Source organism: Empidonax traillii, unplaced genomic scaffold (assembly GCF_003031625.1).
Source record: "Empidonax traillii isolate 1590-97213 ecotype Southwest subspecies unplaced genomic scaffold, ASM303162v1 scaffold558:size415862, whole genome shotgun sequence".
In the NCBI taxonomy this organism is placed as follows: domain Eukaryota; kingdom Metazoa; phylum Chordata; class Aves; order Passeriformes; family Tyrannidae; genus Empidonax; species Empidonax traillii.
Window position 1 is genome coordinate 24,614 of NW_020955751.1, and position 26,247 is coordinate 50,860.

The following is a 26,247-nucleotide window of genomic DNA, read 5'->3' on the forward strand; positions in this document are numbered from 1 at the left end:
CAAAAATTCCCTAGTCACCTTTATGGCCTCTGAGAATGACAGAGAGTTTCAGCAACTTGCTCTCGCAGAAATTCTCTAATCACCTTTATGGCCTCTGAGAATGACAGAGGGTTTCTTTGTGTGCAAATTAATAAGCTGGTGTAAGTAAAATCAATAAAGAACAAGGCTACAGCAATGCAAAACCTATTATTCATTTATTGGACAGGTTTTAATGCTCACGCTTGAGGGTACGCTGGTAAATATGTTAAAAACGCTTGGAACATGGAAACTAACTGGCTGACACCACTGTTTCCTATGAAGCTTTGTAACCTTAAATTGGTACATGGGGTCATCATGGCCCTTGAGCCAGCATGATCGAAGCCACTGCTAAGTTTACCATTGACTTAATAAGCTAAGAAACTGAGCCCTAAATTTTGGATTGTTCAGGAGTGAAAATCCTACCTCAGACCTTCCTGAAAGAAATCAATAATCTTGTTGGATTACAGCTGTACAAGTGCTGTGCAGTCTTGAAACATGGTCAGCTTATACTTTACAGGGAATAGGATCTGCAAGTTAGAGGAACCGAGGTCACCTAAGTCATTAGCTTTATTTTTCTGCTCTAAACCAAGAATGTATTACCAAGGACAGATGGATGTTGTGTAGGCACCCATAATGGAAACCCAATTCACCTGAAAAAGCAAACTCCTGATGAGTGTGATATCCACATTTACTGGGGGTGTGAGTGGTCTGACCTACTCCTGGGTTTGCCCAAGGCAGAGCTCCGAGCTGTTCACGTTATTAGAGACTTTTAAGATGATATAAAAGAGACTCTCAATAAAGCTGGGTTAGGCTTCTGTTTTTATTGATGGGTCTACTCTCATTTTTATCAGATATTGATGTCTTCCAGTGTTGTAAAGACCTGGAATTTCCTTGTGTTGGCAGACCTTTGTTGCAGTGGAATTAAGCTGAGGTCTGTAATAGGTAACTCCAGATGCAGTTACATCAGAGACCTCCTGGTACCGTTTCAGCACACTTCCAGCTGCTAGATGGTAGGAAGCTGGTAGGTATCACTTGGTTAATTCCAAGCACAAAGCAGAAAACAGGAAAGTCTAATGTATGTTGGGAAGCTTATAGTATGTTTCCAACTCATTTGGAGTCACTGTGCTGGGAAGCAATTTATATGGAGTTGCTATGTGAAAGAAAGTTGTGTTCAGAATGGCTATATGTATATATAAGAAAGGTAATTGTGCATATGCCATAGAATTGTGTATCATTAACATGTATGTCTTAAGCAATTTTTATTGGGGGATACAACTGTCAGTGCAGCTTTAAAGAATCCTCTGAATTTGCTGTTGCAAGCACATGGGCTGGCAATTTATTTATTAGCTCCAGAGGGAAAGAATTACATCTTCAGCAGACAGCTGATGGGTCTTGGTACTTTTTTGTAGCCTAATTGCCCTTCTCCTGTAATGACTAATCCTCATCACATCCTGTCTGTCCCCAAGCTTTCCAAATGGGGTACATTCCTCATTTTTAAACGTTTTGAAATGGGCAGTCATAGTCTGTCATCCTGCAGACGATAAATTTCCACTGACGATCCCTGCATGAAAGAGAGACAAGAGATAGGTATTAGTGAGTCAGAACTGCAAAGGATGCTATATAAGTAAGAATAACTTTATACCAGATATTGTCACAACAAAAACATCTGTCTGCTATTAGCTGACTTTTGTCTGAGTGCTTTGTGTTTTCGTGGGCTGGAAGGACATTAAATATGTCTGATAGTTACAATTGCTTCATGCTCCCTTACAGGGTAAGAAAATCAGCTCTCTGAATAATTACACCTCTTAGTATCCTTCAGAAAATAATGAATCTTGATGTGATCAGTCCTAAATCGACTTTAAATCAGAGACCAAGATGAAAAGGATGATTCTGTCAAAAGTTGTTGTCATGTGATATATTGCTTAGGAATGTGTAGAAAGTAAAATACTTGGGTGATGTTCAAGCCTATATTTTTAAGTGAGGAGTTATTCATCCAGCAAATTTAACTTCTTTTTATATATATCCTTCATTACTAGGTCTTCTAGCTCGTGTCCTGTATTACAGATTTGAAGGAATCAATAGTGAGAAAAATTAAATTCATTTCTCATCCTTGATCTCCACAAGTCACATGTGAGGAAGAGTAAGTTTTATAAGTGTAAGGATAGTTTATGCTCTTCCCAGTCTGTGAGTGGTGGATGTCTGTATTCTCTCTCAGGAGACTGATATGAAACCTTGTAACAATTTTTAGTAGGAAACCTGACTGAAGAAACAGGATTCAAAAGTGGAGACCTGTGATTTAGTGTCCAATAGCTGCAACATTGGCTATTTCCACCTTAAATAATAAGCTGCAAATTTCCACCTTAGTTTATTGTGCAGTAAATTTTCCTTTGACAAAAAGACATGAGTTCAGATGTTCCAATAATGTCCTGCTGGGAGGGAATGTTGAATTTAGGCTGCTTCGTACCGGCTAACATGAATTTAGGTAAAAAGTGCAGCTCTTGCAGATGGCACCCACCATTTAAATTGGTAACGGGTAGTATTCCAAGAGGCTTCTGGAAGTTTGGATTCTACTAATAGTGATCTCCTAAATCAGAGGCATGGGACAGGTGATGCTGCTGGTGTGATTCCATAGGAGCTTGCTTTGAGACACTCGCACAGTACTGGTTTTCTGGAGATGGAACTGGTGCCAAACCTCTCAGGAATGTACTCTCAGGAATGTACTGAGACACCTGAGCCCAGATTTTGGTATTAACTGTGCTTATGTGGTTTCATTGACTGGCCAGCTCTATACTGGAATAAGATTAACTTGACTCTTAAGCTCTTTGTAGAGCTTAATTTCTCCCATTTCAGCTTTTGTTAACTGAGATCTTTTAATTGGAAATATACTATGCTACTTCACCAGTTTGTGCTGAATGTCATTTGGAACTGGGTCTCATGCTTCTCAGCAAGTCTGATGTTACATAATGTTTGAGTTTGGTTTTCTTTAGATCTCTCCTAGATGCTTTTTAATTGTAATTTCCTCATAAAACTGTTACCAAAGGTTATGAAATGCAAGATTCATTTTTAGGTTTATTTTAAGAATTCCTCATTTAGACTACGTGCATGCTCTTCAAAGACAGTTATTACTCCTTTGGTCACTAAGCTACCAAGAGAGATAAAAAAATAAAGAGGACTTGTATGTGGATTAAAGGAATTATATGGTCAAAATTAAGGTCTGCTAAACTGGCACCCATTGTCAGAGAGACTTTTAGCTCAAAATCTTAGATCAAGTAATTTTTCTAAAATAGAATATTGTAAAATTCAAAATCAAGTTCTTTAAAATAAGTGTAATTTAGTCACCTGAATTAATAACACGCTTTGAAATACTGGAACAGAATTATTTCTAAAGTTTTTATTTAAGCTTGTACTTGCGGACCCTTTAGCATACATGCGCATGGTTGATACATTTAATGGCTTGTTACCTTTTTGTCCCCATTACTTGTTTAAAGTTAAGCATATACACGTCCAGCTTTTAAAGATGCAGACAATTACTTTGTACTATTGCTGCTGTGTTCTTAATTCAATAGTTATCATCCTATTTCGATTTGTAGACCCCTTACAAGTTTACCAGTGGGGGTACAGATCCCATCAGGAATTTCCCAATGTGGCATACTCTGGAATATATCTGAACTTGCCTTTGCAGATCCTTAACACCATTTTGTAGGTGTCATCCCCCTCAGCTGCTAATTCCATGCATTTTCCTTGGCTTGAGGAATCAATATTAAACTGTCACTTTTGCATGCCAGATCTCACGTGCTGTCAGATTTAAATTTTTGATGTGCAGGGAAAATATATTTTATCTCCAAATATTGTTGAATAATCTGTTTCCAATTTAGTTTAAAAATTCTCTGAATTCCTGTTGATACTGAGTTTCACAAAGTCCTCTTTATTCATATGAGATTTATTAGGGACCTTAAATACCCTATAATTTAGCTCAGCTGAGCTTGGTAGATGTCCAGCTTGTCCAGGCATTTCAGATGCACTTAATGCTGGAGTATCTGGGTCTCAATTTATCTTTCAGTGATGATGTCTGAGCAGTTAAGAAGTAACTGGCTGTTCAGATCACCCAAATATGTGGAGCAGAGAGCAGTTTTGTGAAAGAAATGAGCTTATGACAGTATGCATGGGCTATTTTTACACTGCGTAGCAGTGGACAAGCTGTGGCACCTACCAAGCACGCCTGGTAATCCCCACCTCCCTGTCCAAGCTACTCACTTGCAGGTTGGACTGCAGTGAACAGTGAATGTTCCAGTGGTGCTCTGTGGGCTTGAGAGGCTGATCCAACCTGACCACAGCCACATAACAGCGTTCCATGAGGAAGCCATGTGATCATCAATTAGCATGTCTCAGGGTTCAGGCTGAAGCTGTTTTGTTGTTTGTTTCCTTGGGTTTAATTTTGCAAGGTATTTTGCCGAGGGTTTACTACTTGGGCAGTTTCGGTTGTTTACAGCCTGTTTCACATGCCCCATGCCCTTCTCTGAAACTTGGCTGTATCAGTCTGTCATACAAAAGATACTCTCTTTTCCTGCAAATGTTCCCTTACTTATGTCCTTAGGTCATCCTGTCTGCACAAGTGTTATTACCATGCTCCTGAATGGGCTCCCAGAGATACTCCAGGCCTCTGCAAATTCTTTGCAGCTGTTTCTGTCTTGCTTTATAGACAGTTGTTTACTCCTTTTGACCCATTTAGAATAAGACTGGAAAATGTAAACATGGTTAACCACTTCTGAAGTCTGTTCTCCACACACAAGCAGGTAAAACCCCTGATGATCAATAACAACTCGTTCATTCATTCCTGATATACAGGCATGGAAACTCACTGAGAATGATTACAGAAAAGGAGGTGGGGATACCACCATTCTAAACTTTCTACATCCTTTACCACAAACATCACATGCCATTTCAAATATCTGTGTATCAACAATGAACTCAGTAATGCAATGTCTTAGGGAGCAGGAAGGGATGATGTGATTTCTGCAAGTTTATTGAAAAAGTCTAAAAATACTTAGCTATTTGAAGTGATTGGGAAAGCTTAAACTGAAACACCTTCAGAGGGTTTTTTTTTGTGCTCAAGAACATCACCCATCGTGGACTAAATAATGTGGATACAAGTTTAATGTGCTTGAAAATGAAAAGCTATAACAAAATTTACACAGACGTACCCCACGACTGCATGCTCCTGGCAGGCTGAGACTTGGAATAGCTTTTTCTTCTCCTATTCTGCCTCAACCAGCTGCAAAGAACCATTTAGGATGACAAACTTTGCTGACTCTTGTGAGCAGGAGGAGTGTTGCAGCATGAGTTTGAATTCTGAACTGGGATAGCAGGAATTTTTTTTCACATCATACTCTCAGGAACACAAGTAGGCTTTAGTCATTCTGGAAGCTGAGAGCCAGAGAGTTCATTGGCACAGAAAAGTTTTCTAATGTGAGATAAAATGTTTTCTCTGTAGTTTTCACCTGCTACTACTGCATGTTCATGTCTGCCATCACAGCAGTGGTAGGACAAAGGTGTTGGTGGCTTCTTCCCTTTCCAGGAGCTATGGTCCCATAAGCTGTGAGGACCTGTACTCCCGATGTACATCCCATGGCGCTGCCTCCACTCCTGACCAGTCCTCCCACTGCCACCCCATTCTGGAGGCTGTGTTAAGCCTTCAGCAGTCATGGACAGAAATCTGCTCAGAGGCACTGGTTACCCCAACTGCTTTGTTTTCCAGGCTTGTCCTTGTGATTCCAGACTTTACTCTGGTCTACATGTGAGGGTGTCTGGAATCCATCTGCAGGGGAACACACTGTCTACTTTATTTCCCCTACTCTCTACCACAACCATGAGGAACAAGGGTGGGGAATGTTTAACAAAAAAAGCCCAAAGCAGGGTTGTCTCTTGCAACCTTGTAAATTCTTTATCTAAAGGGATAAATGGATACCTTTGAGTCAGGTATCCGGGAAAGTTATTCTTCCACTTGTAGGAACAATTTGCACACATGGCTTCCATTTGATAATAAACAGAACAATATATTTTAGATAGGAAATTACAGTTATGGACCTGCATCAGTCTTACAATGTGTTATAATTTCTGGCAAAGCATCCTTGTTTTGGATAACCTATTGGTTGAGGGATCCCAGTAAACAGTAAACAGCAGCAAGCTGAGAGTATTACAGTGACAAAAGCATCTCGACTGCTTTGAGTGTTATTAGAGACAGCTTGAAATGTTGGTGTGTTTAAATTCTCACTTCTCTCACCCTTCTCTTATAGCCAGTCTTTGCAGACCAGTGTAACACACCTTGTCTTGCTGTCTGCGCTGTGTTTGATAACAAATGCTTTCATATGCTGGACTGAGGTGTCTGATAAATGATACCAGCAAAGAAATAGCTCACAATTGATGTATTAGAGGTCAGCTCAAAAGAATCAAGATCTCTTTCCCACAATCAGGTTTCAGTGACTGCTTACACTCTTCATAAACCTGCTCTGTAGTCCAGGGTAAATGGCACTGTCCAAATTTTAAAGCTTTGTGGTTCGGCATAGTAAAGAGGGAGAGACACTTCTACTTATCTGAGCAGAAAAATTATGCATTTATTTGCCTGACTGCAACTTCAGTAGCCATAGGGCCTCTCACAAGAGCATTAGTAAATGTCAAGAATTGACCGGGACTGATCAAGAAAAAGTAGCTAACTCATTTTCTGGAAAGGAATTAATGTGCACTGCATTATGTTAATTCCTGACATGGTCTCAAACCTGTTAGAATTGTGTTGAAGTGGATTGGGCAGTTTACAGCATTCACATTGCAGTTTGTGTGGTCTTATCGTGTCTGGCACATTCCCTGCTTCTTTTCAAAGAAAAGTGGACCAAAAGAAGTCGCTCGTCCCCTGAAGGGACAGGATGTTCAGGCTGTGTTTTTACTGACCTCAGGGAAATGTAGTCCAAATAGAGGTAGGTGAGAAACAATACTGAAGGTCTGTTACCCTCTGTGGAGCTCAGACTGACCCAAACCTACCACTGCTATATTTTTCACTACTCTGATGGACATGACAAATGATCCCCTTGAGCATGAAGATGCCTTGCTCCTGATACACCACCCTGGACAATGAATCATATGGCTGTGAACTTTGGTTCTCAGAAGGACTAGTCTGATGCTGAGGACCACAGCAGAAGATGTGTAGCCATGGACTGTTGGGGGGGGGGGGGAATAGAAAAGAAAGACTTTAAAAAAAAATTCTAATGAAACAGATGAAAAGCAAACCTGTCCACAGCAGAGAAAGTTGTGGTTGCCCCACGGATGTAATAGTCATAAGTGTACATCATCATATCCATATCTTCCCCGTAGTGTCCTGGATATTCTGTTGTTAACCTTTATATTAAAGAAAAAGAAGATAATATAATTTACCATCTTATAGAAGAGTCCAATTGACTGCATACAATTCAATTAGTTGATTTTTCCTGCTTCTTAAAAAATTCTTGTTTCTTAACAGCACCACAAGATGCAGTCTCACTTATGAGACTGCCTTTCTCTTCTATGCAACCAATTCATGTAGCTATTCGAATAAATTTCAATAACTTGAGAACTGTTAAGAGGACATTGAAGTGTTATATGTATGTACCTCTGCAGATCTGGGATAAAAGCAACCTGAGAAGAAAGTAAAGCTTGTCTACTACTTATATCTTTATTGCAGGGTTTTGCTCCAGCCTTTTGTAAGTCTATTTGGTTTGTTGTTGCAGAGTGCAGTAAATGTTGCCAAGCCAAACAACTACAAGCATTTATCCATTTATGAATCATATTAGATGAATGTGACAATTAATCCATTCCTTTTTGCTGTTTCCATTTTCGCCCTAATTTATAACATAAAAATATGGGCCTGGACAATATTTGTACAGATTATTTTATCTAAGAACCTCAAAGTGCTTCTGCAATTATTAATCAAATTGTGATTACTACTTTCCTGGGAAATAGAAAAGTAATACTGTACTACATTTTACAGATAATGAACAGATTCAGGAACAGGCTGGGACTGCAACCAATACATTCTGTCAACATTATGTTAGAGGTCAGGAGTGGAAACTTGGCACTCTGTCTTTCCTTGTATTATACCATTTTACATAGGAGTTGCTTGTGGTGGTGTGTCAGCTTCACTCTGAAACAGCAAAAGGAAGAATGAGGTTCCCTGTAAGATAGATGCTGTCCCAGTGGAAATAACTCAGTTCCTATTGAGATTAACAGAATTAAGACACCTTCACAGAAATCCTGACAACCAGTTTCCAGACTGAATCCAGCCCAGAGCAGTACTTGAATGATGCTTGAAGGTGATTCTAGCACACCCCACCAGCACTCATGTGCATGTTTACATTTGTTAAATCAGTGGAGTTTAAGCAGAGGCTTAAATATTTTACTCATTAGGAACATAGCTATTGGGATGGTTTTGAGTTTTTATAAGGAGATACTTTGGGGTATTTGGAGCCCTAACCAGTAACTGTTGGAGTACTCAGAAGCTAAAAGTTTACCTGAAAACTGAGCTGCTTTCCAGGTCATTTTCAGCTTTTGAATATGAAAGAAAAGCATCATTCAGTTGGAACATAATTCCTAACAAATCATTATTTCTCAACAAATGAAAAACAGACCTGAGTGTGAAACCCAAGTATAGCCTTACAAGATCCCTAAATCTCACCAGTCAACTTTGAGCATATCTCATGGTCATACCTCCTGTCCTTTGACCATGGCAATTGTCAAACACATTCTGAGTTGTAATACAAGGACATTCACACCAAAGTGTGTTTCAGAAGTGGAAGATCAGACCTGGTCACAGCATCTGTTGTCAGAGCTTTGACTGAGGACAGATGGATTTGCAAAGCCCCCTCTTGCAGCTGGCAAGAAATTTCAGCAGGATTTCAGAGTTCCTACAGGCAGCTGTTTTGGACTAGGAGAAATAGAAGAAACCATGTCCACTGTTCCCTCAGCCAGTCCCCATTTTTAGTTTACTAATTTGCTGCCTGATAGCACATCTTCAAAAATTACTGGATCATAGAAGGTTTTAAAATGTTGTATCAAGACCACCTATGGACCATTATTTAATTTTGCCTTCTCCCATCAACTCCAGTGTTTTGGGGCTTTTTTTGGCAATTATTATGAGAAAACACTAAGATGTGTGTTTATATATGTTCCACCAATTGTTTCATAACATCTGTTTGGCACTCTGCAAGGAAAATGTTCTGTAGTCTTGACCAACAGTATGTTCTGGGCAGATGAGACAGTGCACAACACAAGGTTAAAAAGCTGCTTGATGCTCCACTCATAAATATAACTGAGAGTCAGTTCTTTGAATGTGTTTCATGAGCCTCCCAGTTGAAAAGTGAATCTGATGACAAGCTTCTGAATTGCTGTGAAGGGTCTCACAGGCCTTTTGCAGAAGCATGCAGTGTTATTCTGAAGTACAGTGGGAGTCTTCCTTTAGCTTCCCTCTCTTTTCTTTTTGACTGCTGTCATCTCCTCCTCCCTCTCTACTAACTTCTCCACATTACCATTCAGCCTCTTAAGGCTCCTCCGCTAAGAAATGTTCAAAAAGCAAATATATGCAATTACCGAAAATAAATGATTTGGGGACTTGAGCTGCTCTGAAGTGTGTCTTGTAACACAGACAGATGCCTACGGACTCCTTTTGTTCTGGAGAGAAAAATTATAAATAGTGCTATGGCAGCAGTGTTCAAGTTCACTTCAGCCTGTGTGGTCTAATTCAGTTCTCTTTGATGTTTGCTGTGCTCATTTATGAAACTCTTTCTCTGAGCTCGTGCATCTCAAGGTCAGCTGTCTTGCACTGTATCCTTTAGAAGGAAATGCAGTTGATTGTCTGTGTAGCAGGGTTCTGTGGTGTGACCCAGCCCTTTATTATTATCTTCATTTTTTGAATCCTGGGGGTAATTCACACAAAATGTGTGCCCTGAGAGATGCTCTAGTGTTTAATGCAAACATTACTATTGAATGCTCAAATGAAAATGTTGTGTATTTTACTCTCTAATGCATACAAAATGCATATCAACTTGTGAATCACCTACCAGGACCTTACAGACATGTAAGTTATTTACAAACATGGTAGCATTTGTAAGCCAGATGTGGCAATGTATGGTTTGTACCTGAGAGAAGTCATGAAACCAGTGAGAGACACTTTTTGCCCTAGTTAGCGAGGGTTTGCCTGTTCATGAGAGTTTAGATTTCTAAGGAGACCAAGCCCAAGGGCAAGACTCATTTGGGAAGAGCCATCTACAGTAACCTGCATAGTGTCCTGTAAGCACTTATGGCATAGAACTTAAAGCAAAGAAAACTTGGCTAGGGAAGCAGTGAGAAGCTTGGGAATTGCCAAGTGTTCAGACAAAGTTACTGCTGTTCTTTGAGTTATACAAATTCTCTAGGACCAAGCTGGGGTGCTTGTGGTGCCTGAGTGGGTACCTCACAAAAGGCCCTAGAAGAGAGACTTGCAAAGCAGCTGTGAGAAAACGTGTGTTATATGGATCATAGGACCTTGGGTAATTTGGTGCCAAACATATGCCAAGGGGCATTTGTAGGGATCTGTGTAGGGGCTATCAGGGTGATTTTAGTGGAATTGTCTGTTAAACTCAGATGTACACATAGCTTTTAAGTTTGGGGAATGACTTGTAGGAGAGAAAAGAGTACTGTGAGACCTTTAACAAGTGGTAGTCTTTTCAGTCGGTATGATCCATTTGCAATAAAATAGGTCTTATGAAATTGTTTTTCAAATCCATTTTAGGAAAGTGTTTGGTGTTTGGACACAAGAGACTTAAAGCACTAGTGGCATTGTCCAGAGAGGAGAGAGCAGGTAATTCTATGTTAAAGATATGGAAAGGAAATCTTGTGAGAAGGGATGTAAGTAGTTTGGCCTGCGTGTGGGAGCGCAGGAATTGCTGACAGAAAAAGGTGTTTTCATAATGGTTTCTTTAGCTGGTATAGATTTGATGTGGAGTGGTTTATTTTTTGAGTGGGTTGCATTGCCCCACCCATTCCCATGTTTTTCTATTGTATTTCATTCTAATCCTATAAATCTTGGTCAGGGTAGGAAATGTATTGAAAAAATGCATGAAATCTTTACCAGGGTTGCTGTTGTTATTATTCTAGCCTGAAAATCATTGTGGTGTTTATTTTCCATGGTGAAGAATTGCTATGGTAGAGATTAATAGGAAACACAGTTACTCATTTAGCACCGAGAAGAATGTTTTGTACTAATTTACAGTGATCCATGGCACTCTATTAGCAATTGACTTCAGAAATAGTTATCATGAGTCTATTTTTTGCCCGTAAGAAGATCAAGTCACAGCAATGGCCTTATTAGTATGTACACCCTGCTCATTTAAGAAGTAAGTGGGAACTATGGGTATGCCTTGCCTTCAGATATCAAGCAGACAAAAGAAATGAGTCTTTTAAAATATCAAAGACAGTGATAGAACTCACAGTTTCTTGCTCCAGCTGTTGAATATACTTATTCCCTGCTAGTAAGTACATTTTTTTGGAATGCCTACACTTTTTACTTCTTATGCAACTACAGTGCTAACAAGATGAATGGTTCCTCTTTAACCTTTATTTTCCTCTTTGCTGTTGAACTCTTCCTCTGGCAATGCCACAGCCAAAAGAAGAAGCTGTCACATTTCAAGAGGAAAACAAGCTTTAACATTAACTTTGTGACCTCTGAGGATAAGGAGTGTCTCCTCAACGACCTTATTGTTTCAGATATTTATAAGTGCTTCATGAGTGTGGCTCTCCTAAAGACAGATTTTTTTTCCTGCAAATCCTCCCGGTATAGATTGTTGGGCTGCCAGGGAACCAGAGTTGTCCTGGAGCTCCTCTAGAGATGAGCAGTTTCCTTCTGTGACCATGTGATGTGTGTTTTCAGGATTGAGCTCAAGCTTCAGGCTCTAAGATCATAGATTCACCTAGACACATCACTGCTCTTTTCTGCTTGCACTCTGTTGTAGTGAAAATCACGAATTCTCACAGGGCTGGGGAGCCGTGAGGCCAGCACAGTGGGGCCACAGTTCTTCCTCAAGGCCTGCATGAGTTAGTGCAATACAGATACAACAGCAGAGCGCTCGGGGCAACCTATGCTTGTTCCTTAAGAAAGACATGTCTAAAATAGTATCAACCAGCTTTCTAATGTTAGTCAAATGTGTTTCTTCTAAGATGTCTGCGGGAAATGGTCCTGGAGATTGAACTGTAAGGTTGTATTTGATGGGTTATAAAAACAAATAAACAAACAAACCAACCAACCAACCCCAAACTGTTAAATACCTTTAAAAAGGGGAAAAAAAGGAAGGGAGGAGAATTGGGTTGCCCAGAACTGCATGTTTCCACCACATCTATTCTGAATTCAACTCCTGGTTTTCATCTCTGCTATTGGTTATCTCTGAGAAACCTGCATAGGATCACATCAGTTTCAATATGTCTTGTGTGGCAGGTTGAGTCAAGAGAACAAATAAGTACTTTAAACCCCGTAACTCTTGGAAAATGTAATTGTTGCCTGGACAATGTCACCATGACAGAGAGCAGCCACAGACCCAGACAGACCTTCTGGCATTTGGACTGCTGGTTGTTTGGAGAGGGGAAACAGTCATAAATAGTCTGTGCAGACCTGGGGCTGCACTGTGACATGTGTTTGCTTTTGAGAGTATGGAGTCAGGCTTTCATTTCTTGGCAAAGAAAAAAGTCTAAACTCTAATGGGACCACTTAGTGACACTGTCTCTGCATCTGTGATGAATCTGCTTCCTTTATGGTGCTAGTCAAGACACAGTTTATTTTATTGTGGTAGCATACCACATACGTAGCATGCCCATACGTAGGGCTTCATACTTCAGAACTCATTGCACACTAAAATTCAAGGCTGCTGAGAAATTCTGCAGCATGGATTGTCTTTGAATATGGATTTTTCTGTGTCATACATGATCCACAAGGCACCACCATCTTTGCATATTTTCTTGATGTTACTCTTCCAGTTTGGAATATTTACTAATAGATGCTTTCACGTGAAAATAAGTTGCTTTGACCAAGAAATAGGACTCAGTAGCATGTTAATAATCATTTTTCCACAGTTACTTTATTGACAGCTAGTTTCTGGAACAGAAAAAAGGCCATTATAGGTTGGGGCAGAAACTACAATAAATAATGATCCTGTATACATGCACATTTTTGTTGCATCTTATATGCGTATACATTTTGAGGCCTTACCCATGGCCCAGAACTGCTTTGCAGATTGTTTGGAAAACATATTCTCTCTGTCAAATGCACCTTAAACAGAAGTGTGCAGTGTGAACAATATCTTGTGACAATAACTTGGAAATGCCAGTGGAAGTGAGTGAGATCTCCAGGGCTTAGGGAATGGGAATTTTAGTTGCTGTACACTGAAGTTTAACAATTCAGCCCAGTAACATCCGTAGTAGTGTAAATCGGCCTAAAGGGCGGGGTTTCACACTACGCCATTGCAGTTCATGTTGCTTGTATGTTAGCATAACAATAGCACTCACCCAGAGTATTAGTGCACTGTCTAGGCAGGGTGAAGGAAATAAAACAGAAAAGAAACAGTTCCCAAAAAACAACAGAAAAGAGATCACTGTTTTGGAGGGGAGGGTTTATCTGCATAATGTGGATCCTCCAAGTAAAAAAATCCTCCTATGAGGGACCCCAGGATAGCTCTGGTGGAAAAGGACCTCAACAAGTCTCTGCGACAGTCCTCTGCTCAAAACAGGCTCAGCCACAAGGTCAGACCAGGCTTCTCAGGCCTTTACTCAGTTCAGTCTTAAAAACTTCCAAGGAGCCTCAGTGGGCAACCTGCTCTACTCTCTCACTGTCCCCATAAAGGAAAAAGTTTCCTTTATATCCCAGTGATCAGCTGTCCTGCCCTCAAGAGTGTCAGATGTTCTCTTCAGTTTGGAATCTTATGCAAACTTGGCAAGCATGTGCTCTGTTTCCTCCTCAAGGTCGTTGACAGAGATGTTAAGCAGGACAGGTCCCAGGGCAGACCATTAGTTACAGTTCTCTGCTCCTAATGGGCACCCAGGAGGGTATCACCCTTGAACCGCTACGCTCGCAGCCTGTTAAACCCACGTATTTGTATGTCCATCCAGACTGTAACATCCTACTTTGGATAAATGCATGTAGAAAGAGCTTATATCCACCTTGTTAACTCCAAAGGCAGAATGAGAGCGTGAAAGAAATCTTAAGAAATATATTGTAAGGAGACACTTCAAGAGAGTAAGGTCAAATAAGACTCTCAAGTAGGAGAAACTGTATGAGAGACCCTCCAGGCCAAGAGTGGACACAGAAGTGTTGAGATAGACCAGTACCTTGAACAGAGCAAAGTGGGCTCCTGGTGAGTGACGGAGTCTGGTAATACAGGGTACAAGATGGTTTTATAATGAACCCATAATCACAAACTATGCACCAGAAGCTTTTCACAAGCCAGCTGACAGGTCTGTCCATAAGTTCTGCAGCTCTCCCATTCCAGAAGAATTGTCAGCACGTGGGATTTCTACCCTGCTTAGAGGGAGAAATGCTTCACCTGCCTTTGAAATGCTGCCTTTTCTGCATGGAACTGCAGCTGAATTGCATAAGGCATTCTTTTCCAAGCATAAAAACGGGGTGTTGTCACTGTTGGAAATAGAAGGGCAGTTTAGGAGTCCATGTGCAGCTGGGATGGAAACTGAAGGCTTCAGTAACCCCAAACATTTACATTAGGATTTGCCTTATGCTGAATGCCAATTTGCAAGGCAGAGACAAAGCTGTTCCCTGTTGTCAAGACAACGTCTAAGGGAAGCAGAACTGCCAACAAAAGAAGTCAGAGAAGATTTCTCTTGTCTCTGAAAATACATGCAATATTAGAGGAGTAAGATAGATTGGAAGAACTGCTTAAAAGTCAGAGTGAGGTATGGTATGTAAATAAGCCCCCAGACAGAGAACATCCATAGGCAGTGTCAGCCGGAAAGAAGACAGAAGAACGCTCAAAAGAATGTTCAAAGACTTTGTTACAGAGTTTCTGTAATTTGAAGTCTTTATAATAATAAAAACATTTCTACCTGGCTGCAAGGAGACTGAAGGGTGAAAAATAAGAGACTGCTGTTGTGTTTGGACAATAGTCAGCCAGCCAAGTATTAGACCAGGAGGCATCTAAACAGTTTGTATGAATCTCAATGGGAAGCTTACTTCAAACCTGAGGTCTAGAAACAAAGACTAAAGGACAGATTTCCTCCCCCCCCCCTTTTTTTTTTTTTTTAAATGCAGGCAGATTATTCTTCGTATCATTGAGAATAGCTTAATTTAACCTGACTGTAACCCTGGAGCATGAAATTGTGAGTTCTGCTAGACAGAATGGACAGGAGCAGCATGAGCTTTCTCTACAGTCTGCTGCTGTCTTCAGTCTTAATTTAGAGAAACCACACCTGCAGACAGAGGAAAGCTTAGGGTTTGTAGCTTGTTTTTTCCACAGCCTCTGTGAAGTTGTCAGCACCAGTTGTCATATTGTGTTGACGTGAGACCACCTTTCTTTTTAGGGTTTATGATCAGTAGCTCATTTTGACTTTGGTCTTCAAATAGCCTTGAGAGAGGAAGCAAGTTGTATGCACCACAAATATTTTCTTTCTGAGGTGACAGGTCTAAGTTCACTCTTGCAAGTCTATGCGGCACAAATGTGTAGTGCAGAGATGCTCCTACTCCTGCAAATGTGCTGGATTTATGATGGGAAAATACTATTCAACTTTGTAGACTTCTGTCATGCTTCCTGCGTAGCTAGGGCTGCTGCTGATACCCAAACCTGTTCACTGAGGGCCAGGTACTGTTGTGCTGTTCAGTGTAACTGTGCCCTCATTCTCTTTGCTCAGCCATGGATCCTCACAGTCCTGTAGCAGACTGGAAATAACACGCTTAGCCCCATAAAACACAGTTTACTTTTTTCAGGCAAGGTTTTTGGAAGGCCAAGCAGCCAAAGAGGTTTATAGAGATTGTTGGGGGAAAGAGGCTCACAGGTTTGGTTTCGGCTTGAACTCACCAGCATGAATATGGGCATCTCCGGCTATAGCGGCAGCAGTAAAATTGCCATTCACGGTCCAGCACAGATGGAAAATACTGACTCTGGAAACCAGCCACCAGCCCATTGTTTGAGCAGGTTTGATACCTAATAACAAGGGGAAAGAAGAGAGAACACAAGGAGAACATATTAGATTCCTTCATGGTTTCAAGCATTTCTGAAAGCAGCATTAAAAATTTTGAGACAGTGTAGAACCTAAGAGTTTGGCTTTGTGCTGAGAAGCTCTGTTTGTACTTACTGTGTCTTGAGTAACCTTTTGTATGAGAAAGCAGCAGTAGTTAGCCAACATCTAAACATTTATGTTGCACTTAAAACTATTTAAACTGGTTTAAAGCATTTAATCATTCTAGTATGCTAACTAGACAAGAAGATTGTTCTGGTGTTGATATTCTCAACTATTTACAAATCATGAGACTGACTTCAAAATAGTTTATTAATATTTTTGTCTTTGACTGTTGGTATTTGAGGGATTGGGCTTTACTTAAATAATCTCTTCAACTGCTTCTCTATTAAAAAAAAAAAAAAGGACCCCTAGAAACTATTTCATGAGAGAAGTTAATTTATTTTTGTTTGTTTGTTTCACAATTACCTGTCTCCAGGAGAAGGGACTCTTAAATAAAAATGTATAGACTTGTGATGAAATCATGATCTGATAGCAGTCACGTAAGGAAAACAGGAACTCAGATTTTACAAAATTCTAAGACTCACATAAATGTTATGACTGGATTCATGCTTTCTGTGTCCTTGGCAATTCTGTCATACATGTGAATCACTGCCTTCAAATAGAATAGACATAAGTCTCAAAGCATGCATGCTTCTCTGTCTGCAGACCCTACAAGCACCTGGACACTGTTACCCAAAGTAATTCAAGTGATAATCAATCTGAACAGCTTGCTTTTTGGAGGTTAAAGACAATCAGAACATGAAAACAGGTCATTAATTCAGCTATTGAGTGCTCATTCTCTCAAGGACCTTCCTAGCTTCATTGTTTCCCTACTGGGAAAATTACAGGAGTTTGGTTCCTTCCATTTGCTTTCTTTTCTTTTCTCTTCATCAAGGAAAACTGGCAGCCTAGACCTGCAGCAAACCTTCTTTGCAATACCATAAATTAGATCACAATTATATATCCAAAAGACCCTTTCAGAAGTAACTACAGGATTAACAAATACCAAAAATTTCCCTTAGTTTCATTCAATGACCTCGTAGTCTTTTTTCAAAATAGCTGAAGTTCCCAGAAGGGAAAACACATCACCTGGGAGAGTTTGGTGTTTGGAAAGTCATTCCCTTGTGCATACAGGTGTCAGTGCCTGCAAAGAAAGCGTGAGGCTCAAGTGTTGGTATGTAAAAGCTGAAAATCTGATCAATTTTGACCAGAGCAGGGATGAATTCTTCTGCCTAACTTTCAGCCTCCACCTTTGAACCCAGGGGTCTCCTCCCTATATCCTTTCCACTATGTTCTGTTGTTTAGACACAAGTATTTACATTTGTTTGTATCCCTGCATTTCCCACGTGTCTGGGGCCACTTGTACTTGCTGTGCTTTTTGAGAGTTTTTCAAGGACCTCCAGAGTTAAGTGGTGATGGGGACTCTGAGTTGCTATGGTATCACACCAAGTAAGGCAGTTTGGCTCTCACTCAGAGGATTTCAGCAGGACTTTGATAGGAAGTTGCTCTGATTTTTGGCACATAGGCCATAGGAACATATGGCTAAGACGCTGTGTAAACATATTGGATAGTTGCAGATGATTGGTGTTATCCTGGTGGAAGAATGGTTGATACACAGAAATACAGGCATGGGTTGTACCTGTTGCAAGATGAGGATTAAACTGTGTCAAATAGAACCAAAACTCCGCCTCTTCTTCTGCCTTCCCATCCCTTCACTTCCCATTTACATGCATTTGCACGGCTCCAGTCCTTGTGCCCCTGGGAGATTTTCTAGTTCTTTTGTGTAGCTGCAATAAAGACAGCATTTTGTTTCTCTATTTCCTTTGCTTTTCCTCTCAGAGGTTCAGCACTGCCCTGCAGTCTTCTCATACCCACTGATCAGCACCTGATATTCCTGCTCATACTTGTCTTTGTGGGAGGTTCTTCCTTCTTTTCCTACCTACTCACATTCAGTCTGGGAAGTCCTGCCCTCTTTCCCACTGTCTTTACCCTACAACAGATTTTATTTTCTTGACACCTCTACCAATACAGTCCAATTTTGATGGAAAGATTAATTTTGAGAGAGATGTCACTGATGGACTCTTCTTTCTATAGGGAATTGAAACACAAATCTAGCTAGAATAACACTTGTACGTACATGTTAGGGCATCAGACTTTAGGAAGGTTTGGTTATTTTTGATCCTGATTCTATATTGTCACCATAAATTTGATTAAAAAAATATAATTGAAGTTGCCTTAAAAATTAGCTTCTTAGATGGAAGGTATAGCTGGACATAAGTCATGCCGTATACTGTGATTTTATTTTGAAATAATTCATAGTAAAATTTGAAATACGCATTTAAGTTCATGTCCACTTCTCTCTGCTTCTGTCCCATCCACCAAGATGTGTAATCTGTTATTCAAGCTTGATATTGGGTTCAATGAAAGAAAGATAATAGTTGTGTTGAAGTACTTTTTTTTTAGTTCTGAGGTAACATAAAATTTTTTCCTTGATCTTTCTAATTTTCAAGTAGAATACAAATATTCCTTCAAAAATGAAGAGATACTCTCAGAAATTTGAGTTTTCATTTGTGAGCTCGTATTTTCTTTTCTTCCTTTTTCCAGTTGGCCTCTTTTCTACAAGCATGAAGTAATTCTTCAAGGGAAACAGACAACCCCTCTCCACACACCTTTTTAGTCAGATGCTCTATGCATTAATTGGGAAATAACACTTAATATGAGAGAATTTTTTCCTTCTCTGTTGAATTCACTACTCTTGTCACAGCACCTCCTGCAAGTGAGTAGGGTGAATAAAAGCTAGTGATTCAGGAACTTTGATTTATGACCAAGTCAAGAAAAGCCTTTCTCACTAGACCCTCTCTTTGGCACTGCTGTTATAAAGGATAGTTCAGTATTCAGAGTTGATGTCACTGGGTTCTCCTCACTCATTGTCATAGCAATGTCATAGCAATCCCTGACATTGCTAAGAAGAGAGCAAGAAACCTCTTAGAGGGTGAATGCAGAAGAACATGAGAAACCAGATGGGATTCTGGGGGACTAAAGTTGGTTGTTTTCTTTTTCTAGTTGGCTCAAATTGCAATGCACAAAGAGTTGCTTTTTGGATCTGGTACTGGGAGAAGAGGAGGTGAGCTGGTGAGGGAGTGGGAAAGTTGGTGGTGGTGAGGATCAGGTGCTCTTGAATAGGAAGGTTCCCTTCCCTTGTCTACAGCTGTTGGAAATGTCTGAAATGTTTCATAGAAAGTGAGTAAACTCTACAACCTTATTCTGGGAGGAGTTTTGTGTAGTAACAGGGATGTGGTATCTGAGACTTTCCTGGCCTACTGCAATTGCTGTGTAAAGCCTCTCCTGTGCCAGATCTTCTGAATTGGTCAATGAGTGTTGTACAAATGAGTTCTGTCACAGCAAGCAACCAAAGCATGCATCCATGTTACTGATTTAGTTCAGGTCAGGACTGTTCTCATTGTTCACTGCTGAGCTTTTATCTGTGAGACCAAACTAGAACTGGTTTGAAATAAACCTGCTCAAAATGCATATGTGGATTTTAGGTCCATGCATGACCTGTTTCACCCTACAGGTGCACTTGTGCCACCTTATTTGCAAACATTGATACAGCCTCAGTGACCAACTTTGTGCCTAATTGACTCAACAGTTGCCTGCCAAACTGAAGACAACTATTGCTTGCAATAGTATAATTGTTTTAATTGTTTTGAGCAATGGCACCAGTTATGATGACACTACAGAATTATGCCAGCATCCTATTATTGCTCTTTGCTAGACAGGGCCCGAGAGAGGTGTGCACACCAACGCTGGTGCTGTGTGGTAAACCTCTTTCACGGCCCCCTATCCCTTGACGCATCAGCAGCAATTTATGCTGAGGATGACAGCCCAAAGAGGAAGTCTGTTCACTGTAAATATGCTCAGGGAAGCCCAAGTCAAGGTGCAGTAAGTGGTGCTGCTAGAGCCTATACTGAATCCCTGCTGCACAGCTCATGATAGTGCTTGCAACAGAGCTCCCTGCAGCTCTCTGAGCCTGACACACAGCTCAGTAGGCACTGGGTCATGCTGCACTGAGGGCAATTTGTCCCTTACAATAGGGCACCCTGAGAGTGTCATTCCATGCCCTTGTGGAGGAGAGGACATATATTGCTCTCCCGAGTTATTTTTATGGAGTGTAATTTGGTTAATTGCATGATGGGAGACATAAGAGGCTGAGAGAAGGCTCAGGACACCTGAAACTCCAAAGGCAACCTCTGTAGCATCTTCAGCAATCTTTTTCTTTCATTTAGGCATCAGTCATGGCTTATTTTCTTCTCCCTGACTTAAGAGAAGGCAAGGACCTATTCACCCTGATGGTTTCTTTTTGACTGTAGCTGATGAGGCCTCCTCATCTACAGAAACACTCCTCTTCTCCTCAAATGCTCCCACTGGACGCAGTCCATTGCAGCTGTGCTAGAAGCTTGTAGCACCAGTCCTTTAACATAAACCTAGGGCTCTGAAGAAAATTAACTTGTTTGTGTACATAGCACAAATGGGAGCATTTAAAAGGTCAGCTGGATTATTGGATTTGGGTAATATAGCCTCAGATTTGAAATTTGGGATTGGTCAGAGACTGAGAACAAAAGCAGTTCCTCACAGATATACCGAATTGTGCTGCTAGTGCCTGAACAGGAGGCTCCTACAGACACTTACTTTGCTCATTAGTCTGCCTTTGCACCTAATTTGTGGGCAAAGGAGCGTGAGAATGGGAGTGGGGAGGGAAAATCTAGATATCTGTTTTTTCCAAGTCTCATCTAACCACTTTCTCAGAAGTCTAAACAAGGAAAAGATGCAATAAACATGGATTAAACAGCACTTAGCTGGAAATGTTTCTGCTCTGTGCTTTACAGCTAACTGGGAGTATATTGAGGATATGGCATGGTTTCATCTCTATTAGGTGGTGTAAAACAAACATCTTTTCCTAGGAGGAAGAGTTTCTTGTCTTCCCTTGCAAGCTTTTGTTTGTTTGTTTGTGTCCTTTGGCCTGATTATTTTCAGGCAAGAAAAATAGTTTTTCCTAAGTGCCCTGTTCAGAGACTGGTCTATAGAGACAAATCTGTAGTATTCAGCAAGGCAGTGAAGAGCAGTCTCACCTGCAATCGCTCAGACCTTAGGTGGTGAAATATTTATATGAGGTCACAGTTCCTCCAGAATGACTCGAGCTAAGAACATAAATGTTGTGCTCCCTGAAAGATGGATTCTTTGAGATGTTGCAGCATATAAATAATTAGAAGGGCTGCAGAATCAGGGCATGTCCTGAAGACTTTTCCCTACTCCTGACATGAATACTTCCAAATTATTCAGGAACTGGTTCTGCTCCCAGTTGTTCTCTCTCTATTGAATAGCATCTTGGTTAGCAGATAGCCTCTGAAGGACTAAGATGCTGGGACAGATTCAACAAAGCTTTTCTACATGTACTTAACTTGAAATGTGTTCACAGATTAATGATGGTGAGAATGTATCCCTGGTCACCTGATTCAATCAATTGCCAAAATTTTCCCTAATAATCTTGTAACATGTTCATGAGCTTCTCATGAGCATTCAGTAAAACACAAAAGCACAGAAGTGCATGTGCATATATGATTAACTTCAGGGAAGCAAACTTACCAGGAATCTCTGTCAGTGGTTCCCTCTTGCCTCCCAACTCTCCCAGCCCTATGCTTTCTAAATCCATTTCTGCCATTTCTCCCCAAGGACCAAAGGCCAAAGAGAATTATGAGTTGGAGACTCTTTCTTCTCTGTTTTATATTCCCACTTCATTTTCCCTCTTAAGCTTTCCTTGGTTTGTTGTCTTTTCTAAAGAAACCTCTCTGGGTTTAGCTCTGTTGTGCAGCTGCACAGTAGTCAAGAATGGTAATTTGTGAAATGCCATAAACAGAATTTGTCAAAGGTAATTTTTTTGGTGTTTCTGCCAAACTAGAGCTTCTGAAATATGGCTGAGAAACTGGAGGGAATTCAGAGAAGAGCTGTAGATATGATCAGTACTTGTTGGAATATAAAATTTCCAAAGAACTAGAGTAATGGAGGTGGTTTCAGCCTGAAAGCAAAAGCATGGGAGAAAGTGTGTGGGTGAGGGAAAGGCATAGCTGCTACCTATTATAAAGTTAAAGAGATTTTACAAAAGGATGCAGGGAACTTGTTCACATTACTCAGTGAAGGTAAAGAAAGGAATAAAAAGCCTCGATTGCAGCAGAGTAGCAGCTTTTGATACCATCTCCAATGGATGCTCCTGGAAAAACTAGAAAGACACACTATTGGCTGTTTTAAGAACTGGCTGGGTGTGGTGGTGGTGGTAAGTGGTGCTGCCTCCAGTTAGTGGCCAGTCACTGGTGGTGTTCCTCTTAGATCAGTGTTGGGTCCAGTCCTGTTTAATATGCGTATTGATGATCTGCATGAGGGCATCGAGTCTACATTAGCAAATTTGCATCTGACACCAAGTTAGGTCAGAGTGTTAATCTGCAGGAGGGAGGAAGGCTCTGCGGAGGGATCTGGACAGGATGGACTTATGAGCCAAGACCAAGTCCGTGAGGTTGAACAAGGCCAAGTGCCAGGTCCTACATTTTGGCCACAACAACCTCATGCAGTGCTACAGGCTGGAGACAGAGTGGCTGGAAAGCAGCTCAGTGGAAAAGGACCTGGGGGTGCTACTTGACAGCAGCTGGATGTGAGCCAGCGTGTGCCCAGGTGGCCAAGAAGGCCAATGGCATCTCGGCTTGTATCAGAAATAGTGTGGCCAGCAGGACTGGGGAAGTGATTCTTCCCCTGTACTTTGCACTGGTCAGGCCACACCTCAATTCAGGAAGGAGACTGAGGTGTTGGAGTGTGTCCAAAGAAGGCCAACAAAGCTGGTGAAGGAACTAGAGCACAAGTCCTGTGAGAAGTGGCTGAGGGAGCTGGGCTTGTTTAGACTGGAGAAAAGGAGGCTCAGGGGAGACCTTATCACTCTTATACCTGAAAGGAGGTTGTAGACCAGTGAGGGTTGATCTCTTCTCCCCCCAGGCCAATATTGACAGGACAAGAGGACACTCTTAAGTTGCACCATGGGAGGTTTAGGTCGGACATTAGGAAGAAAGGGTGGTCAGACACTGGAATTCACAGAAAGAATGGTCAGATATTGGAATAGACTGCCCGGGGAGATGATGGAGTCACTGTCTCTGTAGGTGTTTAAGAAAAGACTGGACATGGCACTTTGTGCTATGGTCTAGTTGACATGGTGGTGTTTGGTCATCAGTTGGACTCGATGATCATTTTCAACCTAACTGATTCTATGAGTCACTGAAATTTTAGCAAAAACTTGTCAGATTTGTAGTTATTGGTGGTACAAGCCATTGAATCTTCCCTGGATGCAATGTGCAAGGTGAAACAAAATACCCTGTGAAACAGTTGAAGAAAGAATATTACAGTCCATCCTACAGGGATGGGAAATGAACTATCAAGTCCAGCAGAGTCCTGTGTCAGCTGACATGAGAGTGATGTATTGCTCACCAACAGATTGGTTTGTTGGGAATTCAGCAGGGAAGAGAGCTGGCTAAAGAGGAACTAATAGTACAGGTGGTGACTTACATTTGTAGTCCCACTTGATTACTGAGTGAATCTCTTTAGAACTGGGGATGGCTCCAAATAGCACTGAGCTGGGCATGGAAGAGAGAGAGGGAAGAGAGGAAGCTATGAGAAGTAAGAATGCCAAGAGAGTAAGTAGGATTTTCAAAGGTCCCACAGGCTACCTCTGTGCCATCACATTCATTTGAGGTTTGAGTTTGCACTTGGATGCTCCAGGCTGGCTGCCTGCCGGCCTATACTTGCACTCCAGTCTTGGCAGTGTTGGCATGATGAAGGATGTTCTGTCTTAGAGCAAACCTCTCTCCATGAAGCATTGTAGATACAACTAGCTCAACTCTGGGTGCAGAAAACTCTCCCCTCGCCCCAGAATAGAAGAAAGAAAGAAGTAGAATAGAAGAAAGAAAGAAGTAGATCTATGCTGCGTAGACATGTAGATGTGAGGATGCTGGACTGGGAAGGTGAGCTAAGGAAGATGTGCTAAAATAACTCCAAAAGCTAGGAAAGAGAGAGAGAAACAGAGTTAAACACATTAAAGAAGGGTTGGAAAAGAAATTCATTTGAAAAAAGATGGGGTTTGTTATAGGAAAAAGTGTAGGCAAGAAAGAGGACAACATGGATGGATTTTTTTAAGAGGTGAAGGAAATGAGATAATACACTGTGGATGTAGTCGTGCTAAGCATACGGAGCATGGTGAGGAATGGTTAGATAGCAGAAGAAAATGTTCTGTATAGACTTATATGGTATCCTGCCTGTGAGAAGTGAACTTGAGCAATTTCTGCCAGGGATTTTTAGAAAGAGAGTAACAATTTTATTTTGAACAAAAGAAAGTTCTAATTTAAAATTATATGAAATAAGTAGAAACTGTATCAATGTAAAAAATATGAAGTCATCCAGGATTATCACCGTGTCTTCTTTCTGCCTGTTCTGCAGCCCTCCTCCTTTCTTTTCAGTCCTTATTCCAAAATTAAGTATAGGGTCAGTCTTTTTTTTTTCCCTTAGCAATTGCATCAGCCATAGGCATGTATCACATGGTAAATGAAAGAGTATGAATAATTCAGAACAAAATTTTGAATCATTTAAAAAGCAGAAACTTCACATTTCATTGCTGACCTATTCCTACATAAAATCTAAAAAAACCAACACATTGCAATTTCTACAACAAAACCATTTCAAGTATTTGAAAATATTCCTGCATGCATTTCATTCTGTCCAAAGAATATTTCACTCTCAGAGTTTTCCAAAACTCTTTTTCACATTTCATAAAAAAATAATCAGGAGATAATTAAATACTGGGTATATGCTGTCCAAACATGAAATACTATACATATTTCCAAAAATTTTTGTGACTTTTGCCTCCAGCGTTTATGGAAAACATAACATGTTGTTAACCAGTTAAACTGACTGTATTAGGGAATTAACATGATCTCCTGCTATCATCATGTACATATAAGTATGCCACCATTACTGCTTGTTAGTGTGGATTTTTGGCTCCTGTAACAACAGGACAACTAGAAAACAGCCTTTTCTAAGCCTAAGCCAAAAAGCTTAGCAACAAAAACATGAAGCAAAAAGCCAGTGCAATACAGAGATTGTTTTTTCTGGTGATAAGAGCATGAGGATGGAATGAACAGCTTTACAGTTTGTTCCCCAGTTTAACCACTGATTCAGTGTGATTTTAGAAGAGGGACTTTGTCCTCTCCTCACTGAGGGTTCCTAACTCATTTTCCTTATCTTTGAAACAATAGAAGGACTGACCCACTTTACAGCTGAGGTTTTGAGTGACCAAAGGACACAGAGTTTGTGAATCACACTGATGCCCTCCAGCAGGAAAAGGCTACAGATAAGGCAAATATGATGCTGATCACCATCCATGCATCGTGATTAATGAGTCTTAGGCAGTTGTTCATGGCAGTGAAGCCGATGGTTATCATGGCATTAATATGCATTTATATTGCTCTGGCCACAGTATTAGAACCCGCATTCCACAGGAGTTAACGGGGCAGTACCCTCCAGGGATGGTTGGGGGTATCCTACCATTCGGTTCCCGCCCTGTTGATCTCTTCCCACCAGCACTCTGTCGGCTCACCGAGGCTCTGGGATGCTGGCATGCAGGCATAGTTCCACAGTCTGTCAGAGCCTTCCTTCTTGCTGAAAACACTTCTGACAGCCACGATCACCTGCCCGTGTGGGCACTGGAAGTTAAAACCCTGCCGGTACACATTGACCCATTCATCATTATCTCCATAATTATAGGGACCATAGTAATAGTCACTGTACTGGCCCCATGCCACAGTCACCAGAGGCAGGAACACACAGAGAAGGACAAGGTCCATCCTGAGGATGTTCCTGTCTTAGAAATGCCCC

The 26,247-nt window shown here is 40.9% G+C and overlaps 1 protein-coding gene across 1 annotated transcript; it reads right to left on the minus strand.

Annotated features, from left to right (window-relative positions):
• Positions 1-430: 430 nt before the first annotated feature.
• Positions 431-26,247, minus strand: DPT (dermatopontin). Its single transcript, XM_027897765.1, has 4 exons — positions 25,918-26,247; positions 16,086-16,211; positions 7,297-7,404; positions 431-1,579 (listed from the first exon to the last, which is right to left on the minus strand). The coding sequence occupies exons 1-4, from the start codon at positions 26,214-26,216 to the stop codon at positions 1,513-1,515; spliced, it is 600 nt and encodes a 199-aa protein (XP_027753566.1). The 5' UTR covers positions 26,217-26,247; the 3' UTR covers positions 431-1,512.